This window comes from Streptopelia decaocto (assembly GCF_964273445.1).
Source record: "Streptopelia decaocto genome assembly, chromosome: 8".
NCBI lineage: Eukaryota > Metazoa > Chordata > Aves > Columbiformes > Columbidae > Streptopelia > Streptopelia decaocto.
In genome coordinates this window covers 15,914,733-15,934,936 of record NC_138662.1, presented here as the reverse complement: position 1 = coordinate 15,934,936, position 20,204 = coordinate 15,914,733, and the positions used below count along the sequence as shown (strand labels likewise).

At 41.1% G+C, this 20,204-nt stretch overlaps 1 protein-coding gene across 1 annotated transcript in view; it reads left to right on the top strand.

The window, feature by feature from the left end:
• The window catches only part of PTPRG (protein tyrosine phosphatase receptor type G), a 405,785-nt gene that overhangs the window by 321,251 nt on the left and 64,330 nt on the right, over nucleotides 1–20,204 (top strand). Inside the window, exons 10-13 of the mRNA XM_082059907.1 lie at nucleotides 1,635–1,743; nucleotides 3,434–3,483; nucleotides 5,835–6,630; nucleotides 14,582–14,714. Coding sequence (XP_081916033.1) covers nucleotides 1,635–1,743; nucleotides 3,434–3,483; nucleotides 5,835–6,630; nucleotides 14,582–14,714 — 1,088 coding nt within the window. The remainder of the gene's footprint in view (nucleotides 1–1,634; nucleotides 1,744–3,433; nucleotides 3,484–5,834; nucleotides 6,631–14,581; nucleotides 14,715–20,204) is intronic.

The following is a 20,204-nucleotide window of genomic DNA, read 5'->3' as shown; positions in this document are numbered from 1 at the left end:
CTTTTGACTCTGTGTAGCCCCTTGCAGTCTGTGGAGCAGTATTCTGTCAGTAGGTGCTGCCAGCAGTAGAGTTGCATGGTCAGGGCTAGAAGATGATTGTGGAGTGCCCTGTACAAGCACTGCCTACATCTGCAGGGGGAGAAAAAGAGGGAAGGGCAAGACAGTTCCAGCACAGATGGAAACACTGATCTATCTCCTCCATTTAGGAGTTGATCTGCTTGTCATTCTTGTCTAAGTGGAAGCAAGTATTGTACCGGTCTTTAACATTCCCTGCATATAAAATCAAAGTGACATATTCAGGTCTGAAAGGCCTCCATTTATTGTTAATCAAAGAAAGCCTCTAGAATAATGAAATCAGTAATTGTATATGCACATGAAAAATGCAGCAGCACAGAGTGTTATTCGTAATGACTGTTATCGTATTTTTTTTTTTCAAATACACAGTCCTCTGGGCCCATTCAATCAGTTACACAATGATACTTCTCTTATTCCCTTAGATGAAGATTCTTTTACTTCATTTCCATTTATATTTTCAATTTCCCCACTAGACATTGTTATCTGGGTCACATTAGGGAACGATGTGCCTCACAAAATCAGAAAGGAATCTATTGAAAGGCACCCAAGGTTATGATGTATTGTAACCTCTCTCTTGTCATAACTTCACACTCTTAAGGGAGATTTTTTTTAATCAGGTATAAGGAGGAGAGCCTTAATCAGCAAAAATGAGGTGGGCATAGTGACAGCATCCTGTTTTATGAAAAAGAAATAATTAAAAGTGCAGGGGATGTGATGGAGTGATAGCTTGGAAATAAATTGCAATGAGACCCTGTGCTGTGCAGCAGAGCTTGGAGGTAAAGAAAGCAATGACAACTAGTCTATTTTAGAGGCAAAAGAAGGAAACTCTTTTTCAAAGGAAAGGGCAATTTGCTTTCAGTGCTCTGGCAGAGGCAGCTGGGCTGTCCTGTCTTGAAACAGAGCTAGACAGTGTTTTGCTGAAGGGATCACTGGTATTTCAAGTCTCCCACACAGCTAATGCTGCAAGACATGAGCTGATGTGACCATGGACTAAGGCAGGACATGAGTAGCTGGGAGGCAGCAAGGTAATGTCTCAGGTGTAAGAGTTCCAGGGACATCCCAGTCCAGGGTGCCAAGCCATCATGTTACACAGGCTGCCAGCTTCAAATTGCCACAGCCAGTTTGTTGCAAAAGAAATCGTCACTTTGAACACACAGTGATTTTTATGGGCTTATCCCAGGATTGGGGCTTGGATCTCCACCTATAAAAACCTCATTTTAATTCCTAAAAGACCAAATGACTTGGGGTTTAGATTTTTCGGAGGAGAGCAGAGATTTTCAGGCATGAAGACTGTAAGGAGAGTAGGTGTGGGATGTGTTCATTTCTTTCTCATGGGCAGAGTCAGCAAAGTCTGGGTGCATCACTTTTATCCCAGGGAAGTCCCTTGACCTTGGCCTTGCCCTCTTCCCAAGGACCATTGAATATTTCTGTTTAGAAATAAGTTTGTCTTTATATGGCAGAAATGTCCTTTGTTAGCACAATGCTTTATATATTTCAAACTGATCGTGGACAGTACTGTGGGGGTAAAAAACTGAATAATATCTATTTTTTTTAAACAGAAGGCCATCATTAGCCATGTCTCACCTGACATCCTTTATCTGTTCAGAGTTCAAGCAGTTTGCCGAAATGAAATGCGTAGTGACTTTAGCCAGACTATGCTCTTTCAAGGTAAAAAACCCACATATTTTTACATTATGACTATTTGTGTGTTTAACATTTTCTTTGCAGAGTGCAGTATGGCATGGGATGATTTCAGAAGGTGTTTGAATGCATGTAGACATGCTAATTTCAGATTGTGGCCAGTGACTTTATCAGAGCCCTATTTCTAGTGATGGGGGTTTGTGCACACCTCTCTGCTGCCAGGGTTTGTCAGGTTTTAGGCGAATTCAGAGCTTTTCTAAACCAAATTCATTGGAGACTGCTTATGCATCAGAAGCACAGCTATAGCAGAATGTCAGTCTGATCAGTGTCTGTTTCATGTAAAGAGGAAAGGAGATCACTCTTACCTTGACAACCACATGTGGAGACATTCAGGTTTTACCGTGCACACAACCTCAGTGATTTCCAAAACACACATAATTTAAGTGAAAGCTAAAGAACTGGATGTTAAGCTGTCCTTTGTCATGGATTTCCTCTTAGTTTTATTGCAGAAATCTGGTAAAGCTGAGATTGGGTAGAAGAACATGATGCTTTTTGAGTTTAAGTGCTGAAGTTTCACTCCTTCCTAGGAATTTATTACTACTTTTTTTTAATTATGTAGGGCAAAATTCACTTCTTCTGAGAGCACTCCTACTACAGTTTACAGATACATAAACCATGGAATGGGTAATGGAAAACCAAAACAAGCGAAGAGTTAAACAATTCAATCCTTAAGGTCAAGCAGAGTTAAGTCACTTGGGTCTGATGATGTATGTGGAACAAAATAAGAGGGTTTTTAAGAGTGATTTTTGGAAATTTTTTGGAAAAATGTGGAGGTTTTAGGCATACTCTCTTAGCACTTAGCATCTGGAAGATATTGAGCTGTGGACACCATGTAATTCTGTTCCAGTGTCATATCACAGTGTTAGCAGCATAGCAGGGATCAGACAAGAAATGTCCTGTCCAAGCAACATCTTGTGTGTAGCTCTCAGTTCCTTAGTGTCTCAGCATAGTATTTTGGGCTTCACATAAGTGCCAGGCAAAGTCAGAAACTTGTATATTACTCATTATGGCCTCTTTCAGCAGATAATAGAATGGAAAAATTATTTTAAATTTGGCTATGATACCTATTTAGTTATTGACAGTTTTGCTGGATACTCTTTGCATACTCTTAGTCCAGTGTTTAAAACAGTGGAAGTGATTGATACATGGATCTGCAAATGGGAGTAGATGTTGCATTTCCTTCTATGTCTCCCCAAAAAGGAGCTGTTCTTCTGATCTTCGGCTGTACCTGATACCAAATCTACAAAAAGAATCTACCAGAGCTTACAAAACATCCTTCAGAGTCTGACTGTAGCTGTAGTTGAGATAAATAATGATAATATTATGATAAGGGCAGAAAAAAACCTTACCATCAGATGCTCTGGCTTCTAGTGTAAGTCAGGACACTTCATCCAAGTTGGGTTTGAGGGAGAACGTGTGTTTTCTGACAGTGCACTTAAACCAGCATTGCCAGGCCTGAGTAATTAAAGACAAACAAATCTGCCTTTAGACACAAGTACCAAGTAAGGTGAGTAATAACAAATGGGCCGAGTTGCCTCTACTCCAGCCTGAGCCCAGCACACATATTTTGTCATAGCAACGTTCAGCAATTGTTTAGCAATTCTCCGGATGCCTCCCTTCCCAGTGGGCTGACACGCTGTTGTTCTTTGTTTCTCAGCTAACACTACTCGAATTTTCGAGGGGACCAGAATTGTGAAAACAGGAGTGGTAAGTGGTGGCCGGGAATCCCTGCGAAGCGCGGAGGGGCCCAGTGGTTTTGGGGAGCCGTTCCCACCAGGTGGCAGCAGGAGGTTGTAAATCTGCGGCAGGACCAGGGTTTCCTGGGGAGGTGGTTGTTCAAACCTACCACAAAAGGTTTTAGAACATACCGAAAACATTTTGAAGGGCTTTGGCTTTCTGTCTATGTGCTCTGAGAGGACTTGACCACTGGAGAATCAAGTGTTAAAAAAAATCTTCCCAAATATGTGTTGAATTAATTTAGAGGTGATTTGTAATCTTAATGATGACTCTGGAAATAAATTTAATTTATTCTATTAACTATATGACCAGAAGAAAATGCAGCAGGAGTAAGGCTTCATGCACAGCATCTCTGCTCTTCTGGTGCTACTAGGATATCTACTATTGTGTGAATAAGGCTTTAACAAGCTCTTTGTTTTCATTTCAATTCAGGTGAGACTGTTAACAGGCTACTGAAGCTGACTTTTGTATTCCAGAATCAGAAATGTTGATACATGTACAGTAAAACTGGAATACACTGTTTCAACTTTGAAAGCACCTTATTAGGTTATTTAGCATAAACTATCCATAACCTGAATTTCTTGGCATTTGGTATACTGAATTGTTCAGTCAAATTTATAGATTGAATCCATACTATTGAATTTATTCTAAAGTACATTGCTTCTGGTTTTATGCTGTTCTAGTTTGATATACTCTCCAGTAAACAAGTAACACATACAAAGCTTGAATTTGAATGATTAATGTTTGTTTAATGATGTATAGAGGTATTCTAGACATATAAAATTTGCTGTCAAATTTTAATACTCAGTCCAGCTTTGAGACTGTACATGCCAGCAAAAAACAAATCTCACAGTGCCTTAGGGATTAACACCAATAAGTGTCTGAAAGTTTAGATGCTTATTTAAAGTTTTGACTTGAAATCTCTAAAGCACAGGTTTTCTTTTGAGATCTCAGGTTCTCTGATTGCAGCTGGTCAAAAATAATGTGAGAAAGCAGTCTTTCTTGGTTTGCTGCAGCATTTCAACTACAAGGCCTGACTGAAACTAGGAATTGCAGAGAGATATAGAAATACTGTTAAGTTACAAATTCCAGTTCCAGAAAGAAACATTTTACAGTTTTGTTTGAGGTTCAGTAGCACCTATTTAACCTTTGTCCTTATCTGATGTGTACCTTTCCAGCAAATGCTCCACTTGCTGATTAATTCAGTAACATGCGACATTTTTCAGTAAGTCTGAGAGAGCATGGTCAGTTTGTCCGGGCAGAACTGCTGACCCCGGCTCTTCCACAGAATTACTCCTTGTCCTTAGCCAACTCACATAACTCCAGTGTCTTTTTCCATATGTGCTTCAGGAAGGTGAATGACTTGTCTAGTTCTTTAAGTATACATACCAAGAGTTTTTCTTTCCAGTGGAGCATACACACATGTGCACAGAGACCCACGTGTGAGCACGCATGCGTCCAGTTGACCTTGTTAGAGTAACAGTGGCAGGTTGCAGAGGATGCAAAGTCCATGCAAAGTTCATTCCCTGCTTTCTCACAGCTCCCAAGGGAAGTAGCTCCTGCTCACTGGTGGTGGCCGGGAAGCTGTACAGGGAAAGCCAAGTCTGTTCATGGGTGCCACAACCTTGTGCTGGTGGTAGAGGTCCTGGTGACTTGCTCCTGATGCCCTAAGTCCTTCATGAGTGACCAGCTGTCCATGCTGCAAGTCTTTTCTAATGAGAGTGAAGCCTCACTGCAGCATCAGTCCTTAGTCCTTAGAATACTGCTGATGGGTAAATTAAGGAAATAAAAATAGTACTGTTTGAGGCCCTCACAATGTGTGTGGGAAGACAAGAGTTCCCTGTCAGAGCAGACCCACCAGCCACGGATGCACATGTTGGAAACACAGCCCGTATTTTGGGACAGCCCTTATGTAATGCTGTATTTTTAAGCTTCTGTATTCTGAGGATTAAAGCCCTGTGAGTAATGCAGCTAAACTCATTAAACCCCTGTACATCCTGCTCACCTCTGAGAGGAAACGTTACTCACAAGTTACTGGTGACGTGGGTGGAGAAGGTCCCGCTGTAAAATAAATACAAGGATAAAGAGTTTTTTTATGATAATGATTGTTTGGAAGTGTTTGCTATGAGCTCCGTAGCATGTCCCATTCCTGGCTCCAGCTGGTGTAAGTCTCTCATTTTGAGAGAATAGCAACCAGAGTGGCATGTGTGTGGAAAGGGAGGGGAAAGCAGAAGTAAAATGACCTCAGGTGGCATATCAGGGCCCTTGCTGATGCTCTCTGCTGTGTTTTCTTCCCCTCTGCTGCTGGTGACCTCCTCAAGCCCACAGCATCTCCTGCCTCCTCAGCCGACATGGCTCCCATCAGCTCCGGCTCCTCCACCTGGACCTCCTCGGGGCTGCCCTTCTCCTTTGTGTCCATGGCTACTGGGATCGGTCCTTCCTCCAGTGGCAGCCAGGCCACCGTGGCCTCGGTGGTGACCAGCACCTTGCTGGCAGGCCTGGGCTTCAGCGGTGCTGGCATCTCCTCCTTCCCCAGCAGCGTCTGGCCCACCCGGCCCCCCGCGGCGGCCGCCCCCAGCAAGCAGGCGGGACGGCCGGTGGTGGCTGTCACCGAGGCCGCCGCCGCCTCCCCGGGGCCAGAGCGGGACTCGGCGCTGACAAAGGATGGCGAGGGAACTGAGGAGGGGGAAAAGGATGAAAAGAGTGAAAGCGAGGACGGGGAGCGGGAGCATGAGGAAGAGGAAGAAAAGGATGCTGAGAAGAAGGAGAAAAACAGGGCGACGGCAGCCACAGAGGCACGCAATAGCACAGAGCCCAACGTGGCCACGGCTTCCCCCAACCGGACTGCCGAGGAGGCAGGAAATAAAACCATATCGGGTGAAGAGCCAAACCAAAATGTTGCCCCCACGGCTGGAGGACCGGAGGAGGAAAGCTTTGCTGAAGCCGACACTCAGCCCCAGCCGCTCCCTTCCACCCAAGTGCCGCCAGCCTTCACCAATGAACTTTACCTGGGGAAGATCCCAAGAAGACCAGAGACAACAAGAAAACCTCCTCCAAAGGAGGACAGGTTTCCAGAGGAATACCCCTCAGATAACAAGTTCATCACCATTAACCCAGGTGAGTGACCTCCGGGGAAAGTCTTTTTACTGACACGAGACTGTTTGGAAAATTACACAATCCAAATTCCTTACTGATTTCCAGTAGATACAACATTTTTGTGGTGCCTGGCTTCATCTGGTGGGCAGGTCATCACAAGACCAAACCCACAAAGTAGCATCCTTTTATTTTCTTAGTACAAATTCCTGCTCCTTGTACTGCTTATTAGAAGAGAAAATTTGAAATAATGTGAACTCTCAAGATGCTGCATTAAGAATTTTGATTAAAAAAAGAGAGAGGAATGCAGCAAACTATAGCTGTGAAATTAATTTGGAAGAGCGGTTGCTGTGCCGAGCTGGTATTTCATGGGAAGGTTGCTATATATGCTGTAAGCTAATTTAGTTTATCTGCAGGATTCTCCTGATTGGGCTTTGAGATATTTTCCCAAATGCGAGATGATCACTGGTTTATTTCTTACCACAAAACCCTACATGCTCTGATCTTCCAGGACAAAGCACCGTTTACACCAAGGTTTCCTTCACTTTCTTCTGTGAAAAAAAAATATGTTAGCCGGGCAGAGTTCACATATTTTCCTTGTTTGTCCCGATGAGAATTACCGATTCTCCTATACAAGCCAACTCTGAATGTATGCACCAACTGCACAGTAAATGTGACCTTTTGGAAGCAGGCCCAGGTGATCTGCATGCACACCCAGCCCTGTGTGCTCAGGATTTGCTGCACAAACCTGTGCAAACAAGCGTCTCTGGTGCTCCCAAACCGCAGCACAGAAAGGTGGGTACGTAGGCACATGTTTCTGCTTGAGGAGCTCCAAGCACTGGTGAGGAAAACAGATCTTAAAACTGCAAGGAGCAAATGGAGTACATTCGTATGGATTTATTTGCAGAGTGAGGGCTGAGATTTAGATACAGTGATGAGTTTATCTGCATGATTTTGTATATTACCACAGCATTTGTAAGACAGTACACGTCTTTTGTTTTGGTTTGGTTTGTAACTGTTATTGTTTATTTTGCTAATCTATAGACTGGTTTGTAATTTTGTTTTTCCATCAAAGCTGCTCTAAAGTTAGAGTACTGTGGAAAAAACCCACATATTTCTTTTCCCCTACATTTATAAACACAGAAAATGCAGACATTGTGCACTCAGTTATAGCTCAGAACCAATTTAAAAACCAAAGCTAAATCCTATCTTTAATAACATTTGTTACAGAAATGCTGACCTGACTCTAATGCTGTGAATCATAACTGTTCTATAAGAGAATAGATTAACAGCACAGAAGCCAAGAAACCTGCACCAGGTTGTGCTGATTTTTTTATTTTTTTAAGTATGCTGCTGTTTTTCTTACTCTTCAACTGCAAATAATCTTCGAAGTCCAGTGCTCCCATTGAATATGGTCTGAGATGCCTGTCAGGCAGCTTTCAACATGACAGTTGCCCTGATCAGCTCTTTATCAGGAAGGATGGAACTTGTCCTAACCATACTTTGCAATTTTGGGAGTAAGTATTCAGCACCATTTGGGTTCAAACCCCGGCAATTCAGTCTGCCTGGGTAAACCTGCCTCTGAAATAGGTGCCTTTAGTTCTTCCTGCCTTCTGCTTTGCTCTTTCTCATGTGACAGTTTCTTGGATAGCCCAAGTACAATGTCCCTTACATAAGACCTGGAAAGGGCCTCATGGCTTATTCTCAGCCTAATAAATTGGAGGAAAGATGAGTAGTTGGTCTTGTTTCTTAGCTCATGACAAAGGGATTGTTATTAGATTGTTTCTTATTCTGTGGTGAAGCTAAGAGGAAAAAGATGAAAATCAATGAGATGGGGAAATATTGTTAATATTGCTAAGAAGTACTTGCTGGTTATTGCGAATTGTATCCGCTTAGTCTGCAGTGATTTCTGTCTCCTTTTAGCATGCAGAGAACTGCCACTGAACATGGTTCAGTACAGCTTTGCCTCCTACTAGACAGCCTCTTTTCAGAGCTCTGCTCACTTGCAAGCTTGGAGGCTTGAAGAGACCCTGCCTGAAGACTGCATGCAACGACGATCAGTCCTGAAAGAGCTCTGCAAATCGGGGTTTCTGTGCTTATATATGGAGGGAGGATACCTTACTCAGATCACTGCATCTCACAAAAATGGCTTCCACATGTAGGAAATCAGATCTGAAAGACCCAGCACAAGTTAACTGGGGGACAAGATAAGTGAAAGAGTTGCCTGTTTCACCCAAATTAACCTCAGTTAACTCTTAGTTAAACGTCTGGTGACACACTCAGGATGAGAAGGCACCGTACCATATTTTCAACTTCCCAGACAAGCCTCTCCCAGGCCCCTCAGTGTTCTGAAGAGGACACTCGGCAGCAAAAGGGCTGGGAATGGCCCTTCAGAGATGAAGATGGGCCCATTTGTGCTGTTTTCCTTGGGGCAGAGGTTCATTCCCTGTCCTTGACCTCCAGGTGGAAGAAGTTAGGTTGTTCACAAGCCTGGTGGCTTCCCTATCCAGACACTGGGAAGGGCTAGTGTTTTTCAACCCTGAGAACATTTTGAGATGTTTCTTATTGGCTTTGCAACAGAGGTTTTCAGTCTGAATCTCTCTGCACCAGGTGTGAGGACCTTGTCCTCCAAAGTCTCTCCAGGCAAGTCTTTTGCATCTTTTGTCATCTGGCTTCTGGATAGCTGAAGTCTACCGAACCCAGAATTTGCCCAAATATTTTACAAGATGTGTCTGAGTAATGCCTGGCTGGCCTGTTGGGAGGCTACCCCTGTGAGCAGACTCTTGGGAATGCGTGAGGAGTCTTCCTCCAGGCTGGATGTAAGTTACCAAAGACATGTGCCAGCATAAGCCACAGCTGGCAAATTGGCTTATCAATCAAACACCAGCATGAAGCCCAAGACTACTTGCTTCAGCTTGTTTTTCACAGTAATAGGGAAATTTGCAATTCACACAGACAAACCTGACTGAGCTCACGCAAGGAGTTGGGTTCAGTGAAACTCCAGACATAAGCAAGACCTTTTCCTATGAGAAAGGGCCTTACAGGTTTTCCACAACAAGGCAAACCTGAAATCGAGACAACAACCAGTGAAGCCAGGAGCCAAGACATTGCCAGAAGTGTCTGAAAGCATTCCTGAGCATCAGAACGGATAAAGAGGGTGATGGCCACTTCCAAAGTGAGCAGAAAGAATCCCTGCAGCTTACGTAGTGGCCAGAAATTTTTTGGGATGTATCTTTTCTGCAAGAAAGGATTTTTTGTAAAGTTGTCAGGGTTTCAAAAACGTTTTTGTGAGTAGAAAGTTTAATCATTTTAAAGAGTAGAAAATTGTTTCATAACAATGTACACTTGTAAAATTAATTATATAGCATCAAATTAGCAGTTGTAAGAAGATAACTGAATGGGGAAGTACTCATGAGTGTGGATGATTAGAGAACAGGGAACACACGAGAAATTACAGGGAAAGTGCGAGGCCAATTAGTACAGCAAGGCTCATTTTCTTTTAGTGCTTATTTCACACGCACATACACACACACCTCTCCTGAGGCCATGTCATTATTTTCCAAATGGCATTGGCCTCTTCTCGTCTGGTGGTATAGGCCAACACTAATGATTTTCTTCTGTCACTGAATGCTTGCTTGCATTCTCCTCTTTCATTTTCCTGATCGTCCTTTTTTCTGTTTTGGTGCCCACATTAGCCTAATTGTACCTTTGATCTGCAACTGTTACACACACAGCTGCTCGGCATTGTCTGCAAATCTGAAACCTGAAAATTAGAAAAACAGAAATTATAATGGTGCTTTACCGAAAAAACACAACCAACCAAACAAAGAAACCCCGCCCTGGACTGTGCTGGACAGTTAAACAGATCCTTTGTATTTGACAGGAGATAATGTATGGGTTGTTGTGAGCAAAGTAATAGGTGTCTGGTGAGGGGTTTTGCCTGAGTCAGGAGAGAACAGAGATGTGGGTTTGGCCCTTGATCCAAACTTCAGCCAAGTCCTCCCACACCTCAGCGTTCACCCACTTGGGCTGAGTTTCTCCCTCAGGAGGGCTTTGTAGGGAGATCATGATATGCAGGGTTAAATTTCAGCCCCGGTATATGCTTTTAGCAGAGACTGTATTTTGGTTTTTAGAACAGTCTTTGCCAGGTCTGAGGTTACAAAAGCCTTTTGGGGATAACCTCATTAAGATAATTAAACATCTGTGTAATTCTTTCTTTCTCCATACGTGGCGAGGATTATTAAGCTGTATTTTCATGCGGCACTTGAGCCATTTTGCATGGCAACTTACAGGAGCAAACAGCAGAATGGCTTGAAAATAAAAGGACTGAATTATTTGATGTTTGCAAACATTATGAATTTGAGATATCTGACATCGGGATTAAATATGATTGGCATCTGTTTACAAAGCAGTGTAAAGCCATGCTTAGTTGTACACAGCCTCTATGCTGCAGGAATTACTTTAAAGAAAGAGGGAGAAAATAGTTGTGCTATGGCATGAGGCTTGTATCAAAGTTAATACTGCTTTTTTAAAACATATTCAACCACGAAAAGAAAAAAAAAACAAACATATGATTGGACAATATGTTTTTCCAGAATTAATTGATACCTTTGTATAAGTCCATAATTTCATTTACTCAAAGGAAGGTTGAGCAGGTGGCTTTAAGTGACCAGATGATGTGAGGCAGTTTGACAGCAGGGTTTTTCTTTTGGCCTGCAGAACATGTGTATTGCTGTAGTTAACAGTTTCTGTAACAGTACAACAAACAGAACTTCGTCCTGGCAGTTTGTGCAATGAGTGATAGAGGTAGATAGGTTATATATTACAGCTATGGTCACTTATTATAGCAAGCAGTGTTACTTAAGGGAAATAAACATGTTTATTTTCAAGAGCCAATTACCAAGAATACACAGAAAAACAGTACATTTCACAAATTGTAGAATTCCTCTTACTTGCTTTGACCTTTGTGCAAGAGCTGCCCTGCCAAAGCCTCCCTCACTGCCTGGTGCCCTGGCCTCATCCATCCGCATCTGTCTGGAACTGCCGAATTGGGTGGTTTGCAGGAATTCAGGATTTTTCCAGACGCAGGAGTGTATTTAGCAGTGCCAAGGCTTGTATCGTGTGGGACCTCCTGAAACAGATATGCTGTAATAATTTTTATTCCTTCCTACTGGGATGAATTCCAAGCCAGTAAAAGGCAAACTGAATTAATTCAACGAAGGCATATGCCACTGGAAACTGTTTACATTTCTCAGCAAAAAATGGAGTTTCCTGGTCCATTTTTTAAGCTTTTTTTCTACCACCACTCCCCCCCAAGTACAGTGTATGGTGGGCATCATTACAAGGATATGCTGTTGATGCTACCAAGACTCAACATTCTTGCATTGGAAGAGTGAAATCCTGGCAATTTTTTATTTTATAATATTTTGTTATGTAGGCGAACAGGAAGCTGCAAAGGCCCAGATCTGTCTGTTTTTGTGTATGTATTTTCTTCAACTCTTTTTCCAAGTTGCCTTTTCTTAGGCTCTTCTGCAATGACCCTCGAGACAGGTGCCAGCACTCCAGCTGTACTTCTGGCCCTACTGTCATTCTAGTACAGTTTTTATTGGTATTAGTTTGTTTAAGCTCTCTCAACACTTTACTTAAGCAGTGGAGAACAACTCAGACTTTTTCTTCAAAACCAGCACAGGAACAGTCCCTTTTTTCCTGAAGCACATCACCGCTTGGGCATTCCCAACTGGAATTTCAGGGCCAGCCATCAGCATGTGGGAATGGCATTTGCTATTCTGGCACTCAGCACACTGAACGCTTTCTTATCCTCACATCTGTGGTACGGGGAGTTGGCGGGATCAGATAAGTGTGTTCTCCACAGTAGACTGAGTAAGAGGAGCATCGTGAGCACTGCAGAGTTTAATAGTGTGCACTGGGACTCCAGCCCATGCTGTGCTTACAATGGAATTTAATTTTCTTCCCATGCAAACAGAAACATATGTTTTTGTGTTGAAATATGCGGAGGTGAAACTAAACAGAATACTGTCCTTGGAGAGAAATGAAGCAACACCCTAACGGATGTAAGGTGGTGATGCTATTTGGCTCTCCTACAAAGTTTTATTACATTGCATTGTTTTTTTTGCTTTGTGCCTTTTACCGTTCTGATTAGTAACACTTACCTCACAGGCTTAATTTTTTCATGCTGTTAAATTATTTGAAATGCACTGATAAAAACCGATGCCTCAGGGGTTATTATTTTTGCAAGTTTGGCAAACACAGAATAAGCCTTTGCTCTAATTTTGGGGTTGTTCTTTTCCTTATTCTTTGCTAGTCAAGGAAATCAAAGACCTGTCTTAAAAAACAGTATGCTGTATATTATTAGTATGCTGTGAAGATGAAAGCTTGCCACATGCTTGAGGTACAACACTGTGTGCCCGTTCTGCAAAGTGGCACTGTTGGTAACCTCGGTAGCCTTTCCTACTGAAGTTGGAGACAAGTGGCTACTCATCTCTCTTTTGATCAGTTCTACACTCTGTGCACGTTCACTTCCCCCAAACATCCCTCTGATTAGCACCTCATTTAGGCTGCTTGCTAAAGGGCATTACCTCCATCAGCCTAGTTCTTAAAACTAGAAAGATTTCTTGCTGGGCTTGCAGCAGCCTGCAGCCTTGCTCTGTTTTCAGCAGTCAGGCAAAAGCATTTACAATTAACCTTTACTTCCATGTTAGTTGAATTTTACTCCTGCCTATGGAGGAGTATAATCTAAATGCTATTAAAATAGAGTATGACTTCATATTATGTGACATCTGGTAACTTCCAATTATCTGTGTTTTGCCTGCCTACGGTGAAAAGGCAATTATGTTCTTTGGGTAGGATTTGCAGCAGTTTCAGAAGATATGATAATACAATACTGAACGAGGGCGAGGAAGCACATTGGTAAGGGAAGACTCACGTAGGCTAAAAAGTAGCAGACAAGTGCGTACATTTCAATCCTTGTTGAAATCTGAAGCTGTTTACACTAATCCTTTCCCATTATGTCCTGTTGACAGGTATTGATCAAATACTGCCTGTTTGTTAAGAAACTTGAACAAGATACAGAATCCATTTCTGTATTTTTCTTTTATCATTCTATCTAAACCAATTTATTCATCAAGTCTACACAAATTTGCACAAATTACACGTCTTTTGAAATATGTTGGTACAATGTCTATGCTTCTTGGCTCCAGTACTTGCAGAACCTCTAGATATTCATCCTATATGTGATACAGTAATTTTAACAAGATGTCATGCAAAAAATGAAACGAGGTTACTCGGCCAGATCTCGGGATATTGACCAACTTTAATTTTGTTCAAAAGCTGTGGCATAATGATTTCTTCTGTCAGTTACAACAGATCCTATCCATTCATTCATCCATCCATCTTGACAATCCATATGCTGAAAAGTGCTTTCCTATGCAGTAACTCACCAGATTGTGACAATTCTGCAAATTATGTGACATGACACCCAACATGTTGAGGATTTTTTATTTTAAGATAGTTACCAAGAAATTTATTTCTGAAGCAAAGTATAACATTAAGCTTTGCAAACAGGGCTGTCCTGTAGTGTTGAGAAACAGGGTGCATTTATCTGCAAACACTGGTGACCGAGCAAATCGTTTACTTTGTTACTGTGGTGAAATGACTCGGTGGGGTACTCCACATCTGATAATAGGTGCTTGCATGATAGACTCCTAAAATTGTCTACGAGACTGTAATTACAAGCAGTAGTAAAATCCAAGCCATATGTGGCAATAAACACCATACTTTTGTGCTCTCATCTCTCAGACTAAAGACAAATGGAGTCCCTCCCTGCAGTTAGAAGATCTTTGCTCTGTTTACTTATACCATGTAAAGCGGACAAGCTATTTGTTTTGCTTACACGTTTTTCCATACAGTAATTCTCTTTCCATTGAGTGATTGTTTTTGTTATGTGTTCAACACACAGCTGACAAGAACAGCTCCAGCATGGCCACAAGACCTTCTCCTGGTAAAATGGAATGGATCATCCCGCTTATTGTGGTCTCAGCACTGACCTTCGTGTGCCTCATCCTGCTCATTGCTGTGCTTGTCTACTGGAGGTGAGCCTGGTTCCTTTGGGTTGGAAACTGATTGTGATTTAAAACACATTTCAGGTGGTGTTCTTTAATCTGGTCCTGTGTTTTTTATTTTATTAGATGGTATGGTGATAGATGCATTAGATAACTCGCTGGATGCTAGAATGGCTGTGTTGGTTAACTATTCAGCTGTCTTAAATATTGATTTTTGTGTAATGAAAATGAGCTTGGTAGAGCTCTAGCAGTAGTAGAGCCAGCTGTAATACCAACAAATATTTTCACAATTAGTCCCTCTGATATAGCTATAAAAAGGTATCTTTGCCTTGGCCTTCGGGAAAGGTGATCATGGGAGAAAAGCCCAGTGAAGCTGGACTTGGTTCCATGGGTGGCTTTGCCACAGACCTCCTGCGTGATCTTAAGCAATTCTTTTCTTCCTTTGGCTGCACTTCAAGAAAGGGGGATAAGCTTGTTTCATGTGACATAGCAATGCTCTGAGTCGGAGTTCTTCAGCACTGGTGAAGTGTTTGGAAGAGCAACCTGCAAGGTCTTGAATTTAGAGATTGCCTCTGACAAAGAGATACTGTCCTTTACTGGGTGTTGGATAAGCAGTGGAGACTAGGGTTAGGACCAACAACTCCATCTTTTTTTGATTTAGAGTAAATTAAAACCTGCAGAACCTTCTTGTGCTAGAACCAGAACCCAGAGACACCTCATTTGTCTGGTAGTGAAAATTAACCAGGGATTAGCCTTATAGAAGGTACTTAAGAATTCAGAATCTGATTAGATGGGACACACAAAAATAGCTTTGGTGAGAAATAGCAGTCCACTGATTATTATATCTGCAGAATCAATTAAAAAGCTACCAAGCTTTTTCAGCACACCCATTTCACTGACAATTAATTGACCAAATTGTTGATGCTGGGAACATTTAAAAGAATGTTAATAAATAGATGACAATCATATTGTGAAAACAATTTCTGTTAACATTTGCAAGTAATTAGCATCATTGCAATAAGACAGTGAATCAAATTGCAGTGATACGTACACAAAAGCTGAAATTGGAAAGGTTCTGAAGACCCCGTTGTAGTGTCCTGTCCTTCGCTGTATTTCTTCATTTGAAAAACTCAACTTGGTCAAATTGCCACCAGGCAAGCCCCTGAAGGATATGGTATATCCTGGAGGACTGTAATGAGGAGTAATATTTACTTTGTGTTGATACAAAATGCTCTCCCAAGGAGGAAAGGTGTAATGCTAACAGCTGTTATCCAGAAGAATATTGGTAGCTTTCATTGTTTGGAAAACTTTTCCATTTCCTGCAATTTCACTTACGGATCAAGGGAAATAATTGCAAAATTAGTGTTTAATTCACTCAAAGAGTAACAATGCCATCCCCAAGAAGATATTAAGGTTGAAAAGCACTGGCTTAGTGACCAATAGTTAGGGACTAATTTTTGATAAATATTGGCTTGTATTATAGGCCATAATATTACTTCAGTCTAAAATTAAGATATGTTAATTAAAGTTAAGTACTTTTTATCTTAAAGATTCTTAACCGTGGACCTCATAATTTTTTATTTGCTTTATAATAACAAACATACACATAAATCCAGGAAGATCCATGAATAACGACTTTAAGCGAAACCAAGTTACTTTTCCAGTAAAGGTTGTTATTTTGCATACAGACAGAATTTGTTTCTTATCTGCTCCCCATAATCTTTATGAGTTGTTAACATTCATTAGTGGCTTTGGTAATATTGCGAGCATTGTCATTAATACCCTTTACAGCAGTGAGTCAATTTTTTTGTGTACAATTGATACTAAAAAAAAAAAGGTGGGGATTAAAAATTAATTTAGACCCAGAAAGTATGTCTTGTAGCAGTCAAAAGTTTTGAAAAATATGAAGCAAAAAATTGAGGAACAATAAACAAACTTGAGAGCGTATATGTACTAGCTTCAAACTGATCTCCTGTATCTACCTTCATAGTTCAGAAGATTTTCTTTTAACAAATACTGAGAGTTTATAAAAATGTCAACATATGTTTTAGGATAAATCAACAAGCAGCTAGAACACAAATCATCCACAGTAACATTTCATGGTGTGCAGACCATATCACTGAAGTGAAAAAAGCATTTTTTGTGCCCTTTCCAGTGTGATTACCTTTCCTTAGGAAAAATAAAATGTTTATCTCTGTGAGTGTTTTAAAGTAAGAAAAAAAAACAGATCCTCAAACGCTGCAGAGTCTAATTTACAAGTCTGAAAGAAACAGTGATATGGATTTTCAGGAAGAAATACTTAGCTTAAAATGTAATGGGCAACATATGGAATAATTTGCTAAATAACACCATCAAGGCGAATGGCATGAAAACGAGTTTGAGACAGATTTTTCAGTAAGGGAAACATGGTATTGAAGTGCACAGCAGAGAAACACTTGTTATGAAAGGATAACCCTCAAGGGGACAGGCGTGCTGGACCAAAGGGTCTTTTCTCGCACAGCAGTTCTTTGTTCTGGTGTGAGAAAAAGCATTACAAAACAAAACTCAGAGAACTAGAAAATGCAGAAGAGACATGGTTAGCCCTTTGGCAATACATTTTGAGGGTAAAACAAATGATATTTTCACTTTTGTGTTTTTGAGCATTTGTGGGATTAGATGATTTGAGACCAGAGGTGACATAAGTAGAACAGTGAAGCAGAGCGAAGCCTTCTGCTTGTTTGCGTTGCATCCATGCCCTGTTATCCAGGGACTGAAATAAGGAGTTGGGGAGGCTGCTTGTCAAGGTTGGGTAAAGTGTTTTTATCTCGCTTTGGATCCTTTGTAACTCATTCTGTGACACAGCAATGAAATAAATTTTGTGATGGTCTCTTGTTGTAAGAAAGCTTCATTTTCTGTTCCCTTTATTGGAAAGGCACGGTGATAGGAAGCAGTCACTGTGTGATGAAGCTTTTCGTTTCTTTATCTGTTGAGCTTCCATGCTGTGTTCATTAGAGACTTCTTGTAATTGAATATATTTGGAAATGATCTGTGCAATTTCTGAATGAGACTCCCTTATTTGCAGAGGTAATTTGCTGTTCTCAGTTCCTTTTCCAAGTGAATCCTGGACAAATGGCGAAAGAATATGTTTGATGTTGAAGAGAAAGGGTCACTTCCGTCTTTTTAGCGTGATGGCCATCTCAGTAATGAAAAGGGATGGGAACTTGCAGGCAAGCAGCAGCTCTGAATTGCCTTTCTGCTAAAGTTTCCTGAAATCAGTACTTTTAATGGCTCTGCTGTGCAAAGAGCGCTATGTGATTTTAAGTTGTTAGAGTGGAAAAATAAACTAGGTCAGCATAATGAAGCTGCAAAAATTGTGCTGTCTCTTATCCCAGAATGATGAGGAGAGCATCAGCATAGGATGACCAGAAGCCACAACGTCTTCTGGGGCTGGTGAGCAGCTGGGGAGGGACAATGGTGGCTATAACTTAAGTTTGCTTCTGTGCATCTTTGATTCCTCTTGAGGAAAAGCTGGTCTGGCTGATCCTTGAGCTGTCGGGGGCATGACAAAGGAGACTTGCTTCCAAGACCTTTAGTGCTTGAAACTGATTTCTTTTAGCATTGAGTCAAGAATCGGAGTCTTCACAAACAGAAAAGGTGAGGAGACCAGATCCTCATTTTACTCAACATCTAGATTTGCCATTAACTTCTGCACTGGCACAATGGTATTTATTTTTCTGCTCTCATTCCTTTCGTACTGATTCCTGAAATTGTGTGCCATAAGGAAATCCACGAAGTATTTCTGAAAACTATTTGCTGGGATTTTAGGATCTTTTGATGGAGCACTACTAGCTCATCTAGAGCCCATTAAAATGTGCTGCAGACTTTGCCACTGTTATTCTCACAGCCTTTTCTATAAGCTCTGAGAATTGCAGTGTGTTTGGTAGTGACCTCCAAACTATTTAGGGATTGAGTGTGACTTCGGGTTTTTTTGCAACAAGGCGAGTTTCTATAGCATGCTGAGCCATAATATGGCTTGAAAGATGTCTTTTCTAGCAATTCCTCTGTATTCTGTTTCAAGTTGAACAGGTCCTGAGTATTGACACTTTTAAGGGAAACCAGTGCCACTTTCTTTTCACAGAGGTGCAGGAGGGTGACTAGAGTTGGGAAATCAACTAAAATACATTGATACACATTAAGTTCTGTCATTTTAGGGGGAAAAAAACATATTTTAGGAGTGAGTGGTGACCTTCCACTGTTTGTTTTCTGTTCTGATTTTTAATCTAAACACTACAATACTATAGACTGTGGTTTCAAAGGAACAAATAAACAGAGAATATTAAGAAGCAATTAAGATTGTAGAGTTTAGCCAACAGCAACTTTTAAATGGGAACTAAATTATAGCCATTTCTCATTTTCAGCTAAGAGGAAGAAATTAATTCACAACTATAGCTGGAGAGTTTTCTTTTTCTTTCTTTTGAACAGATACCATAATTCACCTCTGAATTATTGCCACCATCAACATCATGATCCCTAAGACAAAGCGGGAATATTGTATTGCATCTCTTATTAAATCAAGCTGTTTATACAGTGCTAATATGTTTACATTCAGGAGGGATTTTTGGAACAACACAGCTGTTGCCTTTCAAAGAGCAAGCAAGCTTGCGTTGCTTGTTTATAGTCATGTGCATATATGAGACAGCTTGGGAGAAAGATGCCTCTAAATTTCCTCAGGCAAAACCCTGTAGAATTTAGTAGACAATAAGAGTTTTCTTAGTGTTTTGTTAAGCATCCTGTTGAACAGAATTCTTGGGACGGGTCCTGTGGCAGAGCCTCAGAATTCTCCAGCAGTGCCTTTCTGTGCAGAAGAAATAGTTTGGAGCACCAGATGTGGGTTTTCTCTCTGATTCGGTCATTGATTTTCTGTGTGACCCGGGGCCAAGTCACTTATGGTTTGACAGTGTTGTTATTGAACTCAGTGGCAAAGACCTCACTGGGAGCAAGCTCAGGTGTTCAGTATTTTAGCATCTGAGTTCTGTCACTGGATTTGTAAATCAGTTTGTAATACAGAAATAAAAGCTGCAACGTAAGACCAAGGACTGTTGTCCTTGTCTTGAAAACTGCTCTTTGGTGTTAAATTCTGGGGAATTTGCGCTGTTCCATAGCTAAGATGGTGTTAAAACTTCGTTGCGGAAAAAAAAACAAACAAACAACTTCTGCCTGTGGCAGGTTGTAAAAAGTGCTGAAATTGTTATTTGAACCTATCTCTAGGTTTTATTTTATGAGTACACAATGTGTTGTTCATCTACTGTACTGATTGAAAAAGGAACATTGCAAATTTACAGACCATTGTAAAATTGCTTGCTTACAATGATAAAAGCTGCTTTCAGCTTACTCTAAAATATTCGTGATTCTGCTCATTTTCTCACCTCATGGAGGATGCTAGGTGGTAACACTTTCCGAGAGCCTGCGTGTTGATTTTAAGAATGCCTCGGGTGCAATTCCATGAGTATTTATTTCAGCAGCAGTGGTTCAAGCAGCCAC